Genomic DNA, 16,585 nt, shown 5'->3' with positions numbered 1-16,585 from the left:
CATTGTGCATAAATTATGAGCCATACAGAAGTTATAAAAAGTTTTTTACTTACCTGCTCCGTTGCTAGCGTCCTCGTTCCCATGGAGCCGACTAATTTTCGCCCTCCGATGGCCAAATTAGCCGCGCTTGCGCAGTCCGGGTCTTCTGCAGTCTTCTATGGAGCCGCTCGTGCCAGAGAGCGGCTCCGTGTAGCTCCGCCCCGTCACGTGCCGATTCCAGCCAATCAGGAGGCTGGAATCGGCAATGGACCGCACAGAAGAGCTGCGGTCCACGGAGACAGAGGATCCCGGCGGCCATCTTCAGCGGTAAGTATTGAAGTCACCGGAGCGCGGGGATTAAGGTAAGCGCTCCGGTAAACTTTCTTTACTTCCCTGCATCGGGGTTGTCTCGCGCCGAACGGGGGGGGGGGGGTTGAAAAAAAAAAAAACCCGTTTCGGCGCGGGACAACCCCTTTAAGCCACTGAAATCAATTATTTAGTTTCATTCAGTTTTGTAGGTGTAATTTTCACGCCCGCAAAACTTGACAGAATATTTAAGCCCTAAGTTCCTGTCTTCTACATCGAATGTAATGAGTTTTGATGTAATGAGTTTCCAATGGTACATTTTGACTTTCATATGTAATAACTTGCTTTATTAGCATATTAGCAATTTGCTGACTTTTTAAATCTTTGTTTTATTTTCAATTAATATTTTTGGCTACTTTTTTCCATTTTTGGCTATTTTATGATAGTGAAATGTGAGTTTACTGTCTGTAGTAAGCTTCTTCTGCACAAAGCTTTTAGACTGAAGGTAAACTGGTACAGATCAGTGGAGAATTGAATTAGATTTTTCCCCTGTATGTCAGCTCAATTAGATACTGTGGACATGGGATCAATGTAACTGAATTGTAGCAACTATACATCTATGTTTATATCTTTATTTGGTCTTGTAATATGCTAATTCCATTCAACACAATTCTTATAAGTCATAATTAGGTAAAGAAAAAGAAAAGCATACTGTATCTAAAAACATATGATGGACCCACAACAATTTCTAACATTTGGCCCATTTTATCAAAAAACTCGTTAACTGTAATAACATCTTATGTTATTACATGCTCCAGTATAACACTGTAGATACTCACAGAATATATGATATAAGACAGTAAGAGTATAATAATATAATGCTGTCTCATTATATCAATTGTGTTACAAAAGTGAAAACAGTATTTTCTCTAACTCACAATACACAACATATACAGTAATGTTTTAATATATGTCAAACTGTAATCTATAAATTGTAAAGCTGATAGCATAGGTAAAAATTATAAAGCTTGTAGCATAGGTAAAGGCCAGGTGTTTGCTCAAATTATTATCTATATCTACAAAAACAATCATTACTTTGTTTCAGGCCATATTCTGTTAGCACCAAATCTTGCAAGCTGGTTTTGGTGTAAGGGATAAACACCAGAGCCGTACATGGTTGCATCGATCAGGCGCATAATGGACTTTGAAATGAACATTAAGGATAGAACTCAGATATTGATTTCTACCCAGAACATAAAAAAGTCATGTACATAATAAATCAGACATTTAGGGACTATTTGAAGTTTTGTAATTATGTTCCTTTTAATTATAAGGATTGTGGGCTGAATTTGAGTTTATGGTTGAATCACATTCCATAATGGGTAAGCCTTTACTGCCTATATTCATTCCGAATGAGAGGTGAGAAACAGACCTATAGGTTGTGGAATAGTGTCCTGACACCTCCATAACAAAATTTGTAATTGGTAAGACAATAGAGGTTTATATTCATTACTTATCAGAGGGGCAGAGTAGCATGCCACTACTTACAATTCTATCTAGTTTAAGGAAAACTGTCACCAACTAAAAGAACCATAAACTAGGTAATGGTGATTATTATCATTTAGGTGACATGGAGTTCAGGGAGCCGCCTTTCATATTCACCCTGTCCCTCCATTTCTGCAGTGTCCTGGCAAAATTAGGATAGGCACAAAAAGTTTAGGTGCTTGACCTTGCAGGTCTAGTATAAGGAAAAGGAGGGGTGATGGAATAACTCAGCGCTAGTGGTTTTCATATGTATAGACATACAGGGACATTTATTAACTGATTTACACCAGATCTGGGCCGATCTTGCCATTTTTCCAAAAAGTAGACAGGGCTTGTTGGGAGGCGGCATAGCCAACCCAACTGACAAATTTATGTAAAATTTAAGCCAGAAGTTAGTGTAAATGACACCAGAAATGTATAACAGGTTGGACCTGGTTTACATTTCTGTGCAGGCATACAGAGGTGTCTGTAATCATCTAATACATGAAAAGGTATGTGCTTCTTCATATGCATTGTGTGCTAGGGAAAAAAATACTAAGACCTTCATTGGGAACATCAGTTTTAGTAAATGTCCCCCAAAGATCGACCAAAGCAGACAATTTCACCAGAATTGGCCAATGGTCTAAGGTAATGTGTAGGGCAGCTTATTTATTCTTCCCTGATGGAAAATGTTGAGAGACATAAGGATCAGGCAGTTGGATTTTTGTTTCTGTGAGATAAGCCACTGTTAGAGCTATCTGGCAAGGACTTTCTTCCATCACGAAATACAAGAGATACGAACGCTCAGTTGAGTGTCAAGTGTATGGGGAAGGTTGGGAGAGATGGCTGTTGACTGAAGGTGGACAGCCTAAGGGTTCTTTTACATGGCAAGATAAATTGGAATGAGCATGCAACCAGCGGTGAAATAGCGATAGTCTGTGGTTTGCTTGTCATGTATTTACATGGATCCAAACCAAATCAGACCAAAAAAGATCAATTGAGCATGCTTGAAAAAGTTGCGGTGACCTCGACGAAACGCGTTGCATATGTACCTTCATTAAAGATCCTCAATTGATCTTTTTTGGTCTGATTTGGTTTGGATCCTTTTCGTGGAGCGCTGGGCCTGTTTTCTTTTTCCTTTGCATTTTTACTATTACATAGTAGTCGAGCCCAATACTTAGGGATACGACGGGCTGTGGCTGGCTCCTCCCTGACACAACAGGGACCTGTGAAACGAGAACGTGGATTCCCATTATTTGGATTTACTACACGCATACCAGGACCTGGAGGTGTTGTGTGGGTAGCCCATTCTGGGGCTTTCCCACCTTCACCGGGTAAGTCCGGCTTATATTCACATTTATTTTGTCCTTGTCCAGTGGGTTGGAGCGCTGTCCTTACATTCATTTCCTCGATGTATTTACATGGAACAATAATTGGGTTTTTTTGAATGTTCATTTAAATGTAACCACACCTCTTATTAACCCTTCTGCCACTGCTTTCTATTCAGCAAATCGTTATGTTGTCTGTTTCCACTAAGTTATTTGCAGCAGATGAAAGGTCCGCATAAAAGATCCAATCAGATTATTTAATGATTTATCACTGACTGTTGACTTGTTCACCCAACATTTATCATACAAATCTCTTGATCTAATGATTATTCACACAATAATTGTGCCATGTTTAAAGGGCCCTGGAATTGAAAAATAATTTCGAATACCCTGATTTTCTGGCACAGAATTCTATATATGAGATACGTATGTCAAAATATTCATTACATTTATACACTTATATTTCTGAATGAATATAAATATCGCTATTGACAAGTCACTGAATGTAATAACTAGGGCCCCATTCAGACAGCCAATTTTCCCATCTGAGCGAGGTCCATGTATTTCACCCTCAGTACTTGGACCTATTATAGTCAATTAGGCTATTTACTTAAGCGTTTTAGCACACAGACTGATGGCCTGCATGAAACAAATCGCAGCATGTCCTATTTTGGACTGATTCACGGACCAGAGTCAGACATGAAGTATCCACTGCCTGCGGGTATCGGACAGCACACTGATGCATGTCACTGTACTGTACAGGTAAAGGATTGCACCTGTAGCACCAGACACCCACTCCAGGCTGGGCAGAGAGAAATACACAGAGCCAAGTCAGAGATCCAAAAGTGCTCACAATCAATCCAGAGAAAAAGGAATACTTAACAACATACAGGAATACTTAACAGCAAAGGCTGTTAACGTAACAAGTTAATAACAGGCTACGTTTCGACCTCCACGGTCGTTTTCAATCTTGAAAAAGACTGTGGAGGTCAAAACGTAGCTTATTATTACGTTATGGGAGAATAAAAGCTTGACTGCTGCTTTGCACCAACCTTTCCTGCCAAGTATTCCTTTTTCTCTGCATGTCAATGCACTGTCTGATGCGAATCGGGCTGTAAGACTCTCAAGAGCAACTTGCACTCAGCCATCTGAATACAGCCTTAAACTAAATATTTTTTTTCAGCACCACACAGTGTAATAGATGAAACTAAAATGTTCCTTTTTTGCATGATACAAAAGGGGTCATCGTGGTTCTGAAATATTTTCCTTCTTAAAGGCCCATTTGCACACAACGATTATCACTCAAAATTTGTTCAAACGATGTCTTTTGAGCGCTAATCTTTGGGTGTAAATGCTATCAGCGTTAGCTTTTCGGCGGAACGATGATTTTTAGGTCAGCATAAAAACCATTGTTTGGCCAGCTGATAGCAAGGACCGCAAGCTGTGATTCTCCGCGGGAGCGTTGATAACATCATTTTCAGCTGCTGTCCTGCAGGAGAAAAATGGAGCTGTATGTAGATAACAGACCACCCATTGTTATCTGCATACAGTGAAGGGAGCTTTATCTAAATGCAAATGAAGCTAATAAGCTACTAATAGGCATTAGTGCCTATTAGTTGCTATGCAAAATGATCTCTCAAACTGTCAACCAAAATGTCTTTTGAGAGAATTTTGAGTGATCATCTTTGTGTGTAAATTGGGTTAGATCTCTAGCTGCTCTCAACTATGTCAAGTTACAATAACTGCTGCCAAGGTCTCACATCCAATATGTATATATTATGCATACATAGACATGCATAAACATACAGTCCTACTGTACTGGTAAATTGTACTGATAAAGCAGATTTAGTCCTCCTTTTATAAATAACTCAATATATCACATTTTTTTAAGTAGATTATTCAATTATTGAAGCAAAATCAATACATTGTACTGGAGGATTTGCAAACAGCAATTTTAAGTTGAAGGCATCATATCTACAGTACCTGCACTGTTGGTGGAGATGTTAATTTCGGCAAATTGCTTGGTGTACATACTAAAATCGGAGACTCCATTTACAGATTCCACTCGGATGGTGTAATTCATATGAGGCAACAGGTTGACCAATGTAACTGTCCGTTCGAGTAATCCAATCTGTTGAGGGACATAACCTATGCTGCCCCCACATGGTTCACATTGCTGAAATACGATGGAGCAACGGTCACAGAAGATATTGTAGGTAAGATCACCCCTGCCTCCTGTATCCAGTGGTGCATTCCATTCTAAAACTAGTGTTGTTTGCTTCATTATATAAATCAGGTCCCTTGGTGCAGAAGGAGGTCCTAGAAGAAGAAATGGGCAAATTAGGGGAAACACGTCTGAAAAATTATGTATTTATTTTAACTTCACTATAAAGTTTTCAGCTTGGATTTCTCTAACCAAACACTTTATTACAACCTTATCAATAAATATATTTACTTGATGTAGTACTAAGTAGCACATAACTACATTTTCAGTCTCAATACCCCTTCCCTAGGACATTACCTGTAAACCCAGATCTTTTTGTTTCACAAACTCATAACATTTTTAAGTACAAGTGAATTTCGAATCAAAAATTGGCTATGGCAACATGTGAGTGGATGCAAATAGTTAGAATAAAGATGTATATTTGCGTTCATTAAAAAAATCATACATAAAAAACATGCACTTCCTTCAAAAGAATCACATCAAATGGAATTATTCCTGGACTGTATTACAAAACTGCATTTTAAAGTAACGGTATTATTGGAAAAACTACATTTATTAGCTAGGGAATTCTGCTAAAAGCATGCAGGGCTATACTTCAGGACAGCAATAACATATCTGCATATGACAATCAGGGCCTTTTATATACATAAATTTAGGCCCACTGCAAAGATTTTATGAGTGAGCACCCCCTTGTCAACTCCTGCAATATTTGGGTACAGTCCTCTGCCAGCTGCTAGGTGAAAGCAGTGAAAGTAGCATGGTATATTGTGTGCCCCCAGATGCCTCAATATAGTGTCATATGCCCCCCGGAGTGAATCTGTAGACTACAAATGAATGGTCTCATAGTTGAGAATGAGATAGGAACAGAGAGCAGGAGCGTAGGAGGCAGCAGGCAAAGGCAAATGTTGATTCCTTCAGTGTGCAACTAATAGTTTTAGGGCTCAGTCACACGGGCACATCGGCACCCGTATACCAGCGCCGATGCTCCCGTGTGACTGACAGTTAGAAGACGGCCGTACCAGAAGACGGACATCTCTCTCCAGCGCTGATGAAAGAACACATGACCGGCAATGAAACCTGTCACATGTTCTTCCTCCCGGTGCTGCAGAGAGACGTCCATCTTCAGGTACGGCCGTCTGCTGGCTGCAGTAACACGGGCGCCGATGCGCCCGTGTGACTGAGCCCTTAGGGTGGTTTTACACATAGTAGATTTGGTGTGGATTTCCCACAATGAAAGAATCCAAACAAAAACCTGCATCAAAATCCACTTCAAGATCTGGCACAGACTTTACCTCTTCAATTGAAGGAGTGAAAGCTGCTGTGGATCCTCATCAAAACCCACAACAAATGGTGCAGAATTAGAATTAATGTCCTTTGTGATAATCATTGTTGCCCTGCTTATACCTTCAGCACCATAACATGTCTAGCTGACACATTGAGATATATCGGATAACACATAATAATGTGTTATCCAATAGCATATCTTAGAGCACATCTGTATGTGGAACTGCAGGCTAAGGGCTCAGTCAAACGGGCGTTTTTTTCGTGCGATTTGCGCATGCGTATGCATCCGTTGATTTTATAGAACCATTGCTTTGCAATAGTATCAGACACATGAGCGCTTTTTATGCGCTCGTCCGATAAATTATAGAACAGAAATCGCAGATCGCACCTATCTGCGATTCCTGTTCCCTTCTCTATATGCGCTCAATGGGGTCGGCGGCAGCAGCGCCGACCCCATTGAAAATATATAGTAGACAAATCATTCTCCTCTGCCACAGCTGTAACAGCTGTGGCAGAGAAGAATGATGTTTGCCCATTGAATTCAATGGAGCCGGCAATACAGCTGGCTCCATTGAAAGCAATGAGCTGCCGGCGATCGCACGATGAATTTTCGGGAAGGGCTTAAAAATATAAGCCCTTCCCGGAAATTTATCCAGAAATGTGTAAAAATAAAAAAAAATATATATACTCACCTGGTCCCAGCAGACGGAGTTCAGCCGCGGCTGGCCGGCAGTTCTCCTGAACTGCTCTGAGTAGTATTCAGCAGCCGGGGATTTAAAATCCCTGCCTGCTGAATGAGCTGCCTCTCATTGGTCACAGCCTCACCAATCAGAGGCAGCTCTCACTTACCCATTCATGAATTCATGAATGGGTGAGTGAGTGCTGTCTCTGATTGGTGAGGCTGTGACCAATGAGAGGCAGCTCTCAGCTGTCATTCATTTACACATTTCTGGATGAATTTTCGGGAAGGGCTTATATTTTTAAGCCCTTTCCGAAAATTCATCGTGAGATCGCCCGCAGCCCATTGCTTTTAATGGAGCCGGCTGTATTGCTGACTCCATTGAATTCAATGTGCTGGACAGCTTCGGCCCGTTTCTATTGAAACGCGGCTAGGAGCAGTTTTTTCGGGCGATTTTTCGGCCCCGGTCAGCGATTTGTGGATGCGCATCCGTCATGCGATCCGCAAATCGCGGGAAAAAACGCCCGTGTGACTAAGGCCTAAGAAGGTATTCCTATGCAGAATGACATTGTGGACATTATTTGTAATGTTTGTTTATTGTGTGTTGACTATATCCAAATATACATTATTATGTTATACTGCAGCAGGAAATAAAATATGAATTTTTGCAACTTTATACTTCCCTCACTACTTTGCAGAAGTGTTGAAAAAAGTGGCTGGGGATTAGTAGGAGGAAGTAGGACCTCCCACAGACTGACGGATTAACTGTAATTTACAACAGTTTTATTCAGTCCTCGGTGAATTATAATGCATATCTACATCTGCATAGATTTAAATTTCGGGAGCACAAACAGCCAAAGATGTGTCAAATTTATTAAGAGGCTTGCTTCTCTTAAGAAGTGTAGCACATCTTACTCAACATACACTCTTTGTCAAAGAAAATCAAGCACCTAGACCTGGTTTTTGTTTTGCTGCATAACTTGGCATGCAGTTACATCTCAGGCAGATATGCAAATGATTAAAGTTGTTGCATGATTAGATGAAAGGACTTGCCACCTGAGACCCTAAAAGTAGATGGTTACATTGACAAACTACCCGTCACCTGGGCCATTCTGTCCAGACTGTTCTGTGGTGTTGGGACCAGTAGATGCGGGACAGCACGCACACAAGGCGATCAGGCTGAGGACGCCCTCGACAGACCACCAGTAGAGATGATCATCTGACAAGCATGAGCAGCTCCAACTGTTTCATTGTCTGCCATTTAGAGTCAGGTGGCACCATCGTTATAGGCCCCTGTGTGGGGGCCTCGTGTGGTGCAGAGTGTTAAGGCAGCAGCATGCAGTCCTAAACTCTCGCTCACGACCTGAAAGCTGCAAGCTCAATCCCTGCATGGTTCAGGTAGCCGGCTCAAGGTTGACTCAGCCTTCCATCCTATCGAGATCGGTAAAATGAGAACCCAGCTTGGTACCTAAGAGTTGGCTTCCCCATATTTTCCAGGATAATGCCAGCTTCGATCACCTTCAAGTTTACACGATTGCTTAGTTACGCAAATATCTGAAACCTATAAGCCCCTATAATATCACATCTTGCATCAAAGCTAGAGGCAAGATACTAGATGTTTTCTGTAAGAAATTATTGTAATCACTAACTTAAGGCACATTTACACATAACGATTATCGCAAATTTGAGCAATAATCATTCAGTGTTAATGCAAAAAAATCGCTCACTTGTTCTTCGTGGTTCATTAAGCTGACTTTTCAGTCAGCTTAAAAAAACCTTGTTGGCTTGGTGACTTGTCATTCCGTGTACATGCTCCCCACTTCCCATAGGAGGCAAAGTGCTGAGCAAGAAGCGGACAAGAAGCCCGCAAGCCGGTGGCAAGTTGTGTTGTTTGAATGTTCTGCACAAGTGCTGACGAGCTTAGCGGTGACGTCAGCACTCATGCATTTGTCCAAAAGACTGACAAAGAAAGTGAAGCGCTGAGCGAGAAGCCAAAGAGAAGCTCATGATCCAGCAGTGAAGTCTTTCAGTGTAAACACTCAGCACAAGCGATAACGACCTTAGTGGTGACATCAGCTATGTTATTTAAAGAGGGCATATTGACCTAATAGTGTGAAAATGTTTTATATTGTTGGCTGCAATTGTAAGTTTAGTGGTGGACCATTATGACACTAGAAAGCAGGAGAGCATCTCTCTCTCCAACTTTTCTATTGATTCTCCTAGTAAGTTGCGAGCAATTCCACCGCTCATACACCAATGCGTATGGGCGGTGAGTCACACGCATCCATAGACATCAATGGAGGCCATACACAACTCGTAACCGTGGGTGTGAAGGAAAATTAGAAACTACATGCCCTTCCATGCCCACATTTTACTTATTACTACACAATAACAATATCATAACAACTTACTTGTACAAACAGTAGAAGGAGAGTCCAAAGGAGAACGGTAGAAGTTGTTCTCGCAGATGCAGACAGTGGATGACTCTTGATTAGTGTAGCTATGCTGAGGACAAGGGACACAGGTCTGGAGACGACTGGACATCTTGTAAAACCCAGGGGGACAAGCTGTCATGACAGAGAAAACAGGAAAAAACAGTGAAACTTATGGCAAACAGATGACTTAACATACTATATGAAGGAATATAATGCAACTGTAGTTTCTAAGCAGAGGCATAGAAATAGTTGTTGACTGGGCATTTCAAGCTTTATCTAAATGAAGCTTAAAATGTACCTGCCTTTTCAAATTACTTTTCAGAATAAGCTGTTGTGTGTCTTCACGAGGAATAGAAATATTTCTGGCCATTAAATAACTGGTATTCTGCATTTTCACCAGTTTTTGCCTCTGCAGATTGTATCGTTAATTGTCAGCTTTTTCAAGCTAGTAACCATGTTTTTTTTCTCTATGGGTGACACCAAGCTTTCCCAGCAGGATCCAACATGTTTGTTTATTTCTAGTCTCTGAAGAAGAGGCAACAGGCCTCGAAACATATTAGCTGCTGGATTTTTATATTAAAGGGGATTAAACTTCTCAAGCTATGGAGTTTTCATTTCGACCAGTAAAATCCCACCAGATCTCATGCTTTTGCTCTGCACTCCGTTACTTGATTCCCCATCACTGTCCATACTAGTTTGGATGACAGTGACCTCAAGACAGCAGCACTTTATATAATTCTATTCTAACCTTTTTTTTTTTTTTTTGTAAATCAGATTTTATTGCATTTTATAAAACAGATAATAACAACAAAGACATATATGGTACACAGATGGGTTACAGTCTGCATCTTAAGTACATTCTGAAACAGTTGACATAGCCTTCGTCAGGGAGGTACAGGGAGGCCCAACCGATGTCCCGTGAAGATCAGATTAAAGCCGGTTGAGGTAGTCAGCCTCCAGACAGTGAAGACAGCACTGCTCCACCCTTAGCTACAGCCAAGGGGACTCTTCACTGGGACAGGAAGCATTGGCTCTCCTAGGCTTACGCTAAGCAGACCTCTTAAACAGTTATAAAAGGGAGAGGGGGGAAGGTAGGTGGGAAACAGGGGAGGATCAGAGTAGAAGAGCAAGGGGGGGAGGGGTGTCTTGGGTATCCATAGGTGTTATTAAGTCGTAATGTTCTAGAATAAGAGGTCGGAGACAGGTCCTGTTATATAAAACTCTCTTTTAGGGGAACAGCGCAGATAAGATTCTTACACGCCATCAACTGTGATGTTATTTGTAAATGAGCTTGTAAAAATTGAGAATGCCTAACTGCTTAGAGGCTCCAAGTCCCTTTGAGCTTGTTGCCACACGATCGCGCGCCAAGGAGTCCACATGTCTATAAATTTATCATGTGTCCCTCTGGACCAGGCCGAAAGCTCCTCTAGGTTTGCTAGGATATCCACCCTATCCATTGAGTTAATGTAGGTGGGTCCCTCTGTTTCCACATCAATGGGATAAGGGCTTTTGCAGAGTCTATCAATAGGGCAGTCAATTTATTCCGTATCAGATGGAATGCAGGAGTCGGTCTCCAGAGGAGGACCACTCCAGGGGAGAGAGTTAGCCCTGGAGAGATTTGCCTGAATACCCCTTCCACCTCTCTCCAAAATTGAGTCAGTACCGGCCAATCCCACCATATTTGGAGGAAGGAACCAGTCGCACCCTCGCATCTCCAACATAAATCTTGCGTGGTTAATTTATGATCGTGCAGCCACTGAGGGGTCCTGTACCACCTTGCCAGAAGCTTGTAGTGAGATTCCTGCGAGGTGACGCATGGGGAAAGACCAAATGCTGTCTTCAAAATGAGCTTGGTCTTGGTTGGGGATAGAGAGATGTGAAGCTCCCTCTCCCACGAAACGAGGAAGGCAGGGCTCGTGTCTACTGGCGGGGAGATAAAGTGTTTCCGTATATGGGAAACCTTTCTGGTTTGAGCGTTGTCTCAAGCTATTGTTGTCTCAAACGCTGTCAGAGGCCTGGTGGTTTTGTGATCTTTCAGAAAGTCGTTTATAACTTTTAATAGGTGGGTTGAGGTGAGGAGAGGAGGAGGATAGTTAGGTAGAAGATCCTCCAATGAAGAAAGGGGGTATTTATGTGCCAAGTCTACCACTTCTTGAATCTTTTTGTCTGCCAATGGCGTCCAAATTCTTGCTGTGCATGGGTCCAAGGAGAGGCCCATGTACCTGTGCAAGGCGGATAGGGGTGCGCACGGGGAAGGGATTAGAGCCAGTGTTGACCCCAGTGCGGCCCAAGTCTCAAGTGTTCCCCTTGTGAGATATTTTGTGAAATTTCAACTCTTTTTTGGGGTTAATTTAACATCCCAATGATGACCCAATCTCAGTTTCTATCACTAACCTTTTCCCTGGGCCTTTCAGAGCTTACAACTGGACTTGATCCTCCGGCTCTGTACTGTCTCTGACTTTTTAAAGTTCATCTCTCCTGCTTTCTGACCAAAACCTCCTTTCCTTTACTATCAAGTGTTCTTGTCTCTAAGGCTACTTCTATCCATCACCCACACAAAAGCTACACGCCTTTAACACTCAGTAGTTTATATACTTCCTACAGTCACCATTTTACCCAATGTCTTCCTTTTCTTGTCCCAATCTGGCTGCTGAACTCAATAATACAACTTTTAAAAATGCCCTGGATGAAGCTGCATCTCTCCATACTTTGACCCTTCTGACTTAGACAGTGGCAACCACAGTACATGACTCAAACAAATTTTCTTCGGTGGTGCTCTATGTGTATTGAATGCCTGTGGAGAATCAAAATGTGATTGTTCTCAGCAAGAGAAACGACGTAATCTTGTAGATATGATACCTTTTAATGGCTAACAAAAATACATGATGTAATAATAGCGAGCTTCCGAACCAACGCAGGGTTCTTCTTCAGGCTTATGGATTGGATCTGAAGAGGCATGCATATTTATACATACTTAAATATATAAGCCCTTCCCTGCAATTCATCCAGAAATGTGTAAAAATAAAAAATATATATATACTCACCTTGTCCCGGCAGACGGAGTTCAGCCGCGGCTGGCCTGCTGTGGGTGTGAAGGGGGTGTGAGTCAGACATGCCCCTGATTGGCTCAGCGCTGAGCCAATCAGAGGCAGATCTCACTCACACTCATTCATGAATTCATGAATGGGTGAGTGAGTGTTGCCTCTGATTGGCTCAGTGCAGCTCTCAGCTGAATGACAGCAGTTCAGCACCACAGTGCAGAGGACAGCAGGAGAACACGCGGCTGTGCCCCGGCAGCTGAAGGGAGGTGAGTATCTATTTTTTTTGTTTTTTAAATCACTTTTAATTCATTTCCAGGGAATGGCTTATATGTAAAGTCCTTCCCTGAAAAAGAATTCAGGTGTGCCAGCGGACCATTGTATTCAATGGAGTCGCCGGCAGCAGCAGCGGCTCCATTGAAGAGAATGCCTGCATTTTTATTCTTTTTTACACTAAAATCTTTCTTTTTCAGTTAAAGGCTTTTTTAAGCCCTTCCCGAAAATTCATCCCGCGCTCGCCGGCAGCCCATTGCTTTCAATGGAGCCGGCTGTATTGCCGGCTCCATTGAATTCAATAGGCTAACATCGTTCTTCTCTGCCACAGCTGTTACAGCTGTGACAGAGGAGAACAATCGTTATGCTGACAGTGGGGGGTCTCACTCTTGCCACTATTGTGGCTTAATAGTGAGACCTCAGAGCCCAAAATGCAGCCCTGCATGTTGCTCCTCGTCTGCCCTATCCATTTCTGTGTTTTTTACATGACTTTGGTGATTTGCTAAGATTTTCACAAATGAAAATGCTTAGCGGAGCACCAGTCATATACAAAAATGCTCGAGTCGCCCATTGACTTCAATGGGGTTCGTTACTCGAAACGAACTCTCGAGCATCACTGAAAGTTCGACTCGAGTAACGAGCACCCGAGCATTTTGGTGCTCGCTCATCTCTACTCTTGACCCATGCTGTTTTGCCAACTACTAATCTGTCTCTAATCTCCCCTTCATCTCCAACTCTTGATAACCTACTTCTCGACTCCTTACAATTTGGTCTTCGTATTATATATTCCACAGAAACCCCCTTTACAAGAGTATCAAACAATCTTCTCATGGCCAAATTGAATGGCGGCTACGCTCTACTGATTCTTTTGGATCTCTTTGCAGCATTCAATAATTCAATATTGTAGACTAACTAACTCTTCCTCTGTATGCTCCACTCTATTGGCCTTCAAGATACTACTCTCTCTTAGTTTTCCTCCTACCTCTCTGACTGCTCATTCAGTGTATCATTTGCCAGATTTACTTCTTTTCTCTCTCTTGCTGTCGAGTTTCCTCAAGATTCAGTCCTATGTCCTCTCCTCTTTTCTATATACACAGCCCCTATTAGACAAATGTATCAGTAGATTTGGCTTTTAGTAACATCTCCACACTGACGACACCCAACTATATACTTCCTCCGGTGACTTCATCTCTTTGAAATAGGTAAGGCGCCCAGGTTGCAGATACATGATGGCTCAGTTGCTGACAGACAGATACAGAGGCAGTGGGTTTTTTTTTGCAAATCACTAAATTTTATTAACAAGAATAGTGGCCTTGCTTCACTCTACAGAGGGTGTCTGTTACTTAAACATTACAATTTTTAACAGAAATTTTACACTAAAAATATAAATCCAGACCAGAACAAAATGGCGTTTTTTTTTATCAGCCTTCACTTGTAACTAGGCATCTCCATTTATTAAGCTCCTGGAGGTCTGCAACATAAGTACAAAACTACTGCTTACTAACCACACAGAGGGTGAATTGTCACTATCATCCAGTGTACATTTCTATTGCCACATGCCAATGCAAAGTATCTTAAATATATAGATGAGAAGCAGCACACCAAAAAAAGAAGAAAGATTCTTCACAGCATTCTCTTCAAAAAGTAGAAAATACTTAGCTTTGTTGGGACATCCAGGGTAAAAGGCAGAGCAGAGCTACGTTTCGGCTGATACGTCAGCCTTTCTCAAGCTGAAACGTAGCTCTGCTCTGCCTTTTACCCTGGATGTCCCAACAAAACTAAGTATTTTTTAATTTTTGAAGAGAATGCTGTGAAGAATGTTTCTTCTTTTTTTTGTGCGCTGCTTCTCATCTGTATATTTATGGTCTATTTCTTTGGAGCCTATTGACGTCCAGACTCCTGCTGAAGCTTGCAGCCAGTTTCTTTTTTGCACCCTCATGCAAAGTGGTATTTATTTAGGTGTGCTTCTGCTTATACATATCCTAGCCAATGCAAAGTATCTTGTCATCCCGTCACATCCTTTACATCTTGCATCGTTTGCTAATATAGACAGAACATTGCCTACTACATAAATCACTTACTAACTCAGCTACACGTGCCATCACTTTCTACCTTTTTTTTTTTTTTGCTTTAAAACTTCATAAAAATTCAGAACTTGACTTGTAATAATGTTGCCATCCACTAGGTGGTGCTGCATCTCCTTCTGTGTGCAGGTTGAAGGAGAGATAAGACACATCATAAAACTGTCCTGAGCTCAGTGGACTGATTTACAATGTATGTCTTAGCTGTGTTTGTCTGTTGTTTTAAGTTTTGAGTGCAAAACAGTCTCCAATTTCTGTGTGAACATTTATTTAGATCAAGAGGAATGTGTTCTCCTCCCCTCTGCATCTGTATGTTATAATTGTGTGCCATCCTAACTAGTTTCATTTAATAGCCTGACGAAGGGGGTGAGATATTACTGAAAGCTTGCTGTATCATGCATTTTTGTTAGCCATTAAAAGGTATCATTTCTACAAGATTACTTGGTTTCTCTCACTGAGAACAATCACACATTTCTACCTCAATTAACTGTTAACCATAAACAATGCATCAGGAACTTTATATTGCTACAGTTCCTGATGGGGAGAAACTCCCCCTTGTACATACATCAATCCGTCAATGTGCACACTGAATTATCAGAGTGGTCTCATGTGTTCTGTTGTTGGGTCTTTCTTTTGCTGGTTAATGGTGATTTTTGGGACAGAGTCCTATGCTGAAAGGAGACTCACTCTTTTTCCATACGGTAAGCCATCTTTGACTGGGTCATTAGGGCTCTCTTGATAACACTATGAGTCTCTGGTCACTAGGGTCCTGGCCCTTTCTCAGTTTGGGTAAACAGATGCACAAGCAGCTCTCACTGCTCTCTATAATGTCAGCCTCCGTCACTTCAACAGCCTCTGTGCCGGAAGCTGGCAGCCACTTTAGGGGAAACCTGACTCTCAGTGGACCCCTACAGCACTGCATGGTTCCCCGAGCAGCATTCAGAAATTAGTGAAAAGTTAATTCTTCAACCTTCACGTTCTTTGTATCACAAAGTGTGACCAGTAACCAACAAGCATACCGTGCCAACTTGTAACCATCAAGCATTTCTACCACTGTCGTGAAAGGTCAACTGTTATATTCTGCAATCATTCTTAACCCCTTAAGGACCAGGCTGTTTTGATCCTAAAGGACCAGACACTTTTTAGGGACTTTACACATGTGGTGGTTTTACTGACCAATTTTTTTTCTTCAGCTTCCAAAATTATTTTTGCTGCATTTTTTCCCATGACATATAGGGCTATATATATATATAAAATATAAAATATAAAATATTATTTTTATTTTTTTTTTTACTGACTTTTTTTCCACTTTTTTATTGGAGGCATTCACATATGAGCCCCAGTTAGAGGGAAAACACCCCCTATAGTGAGGATAGTCACTGGCAGAGCTGCTAAGACTCTGCAGCTCTTCTGTGACAGGGGCACCTGGTGGTC

At 41.7% G+C, this 16,585-nt stretch overlaps 1 protein-coding gene across 1 annotated transcript in view; it reads right to left on the bottom strand.

The window, feature by feature from the left end:
• The window catches only part of EPHA10 (EPH receptor A10), a 720,654-nt gene that overhangs the window by 365,909 nt on the left and 338,160 nt on the right, over window positions 1-16,585 (bottom strand). The window contains exons 5-6 of the mRNA XM_066574828.1: window positions 9,736-9,891; window positions 5,121-5,456 (exon numbers count right to left, since the gene is read on the bottom strand). Coding sequence (XP_066430925.1) covers window positions 5,121-5,456; window positions 9,736-9,891 — 492 coding nt within the window. The remainder of the gene's footprint in view (window positions 1-5,120; window positions 5,457-9,735; window positions 9,892-16,585) is intronic.

The sequence above is a fragment of the Eleutherodactylus coqui genome, chromosome 1 (genome assembly GCF_035609145.1).
Source record: "Eleutherodactylus coqui strain aEleCoq1 chromosome 1, aEleCoq1.hap1, whole genome shotgun sequence".
NCBI classification, from domain to species: Eukaryota; Metazoa; Chordata; class Amphibia; order Anura; family Eleutherodactylidae; genus Eleutherodactylus; species Eleutherodactylus coqui.
The sequence above is the reverse complement of the archived record's forward strand: the minus strand, read 5'-3'. Positions and strand labels throughout refer to the sequence as shown.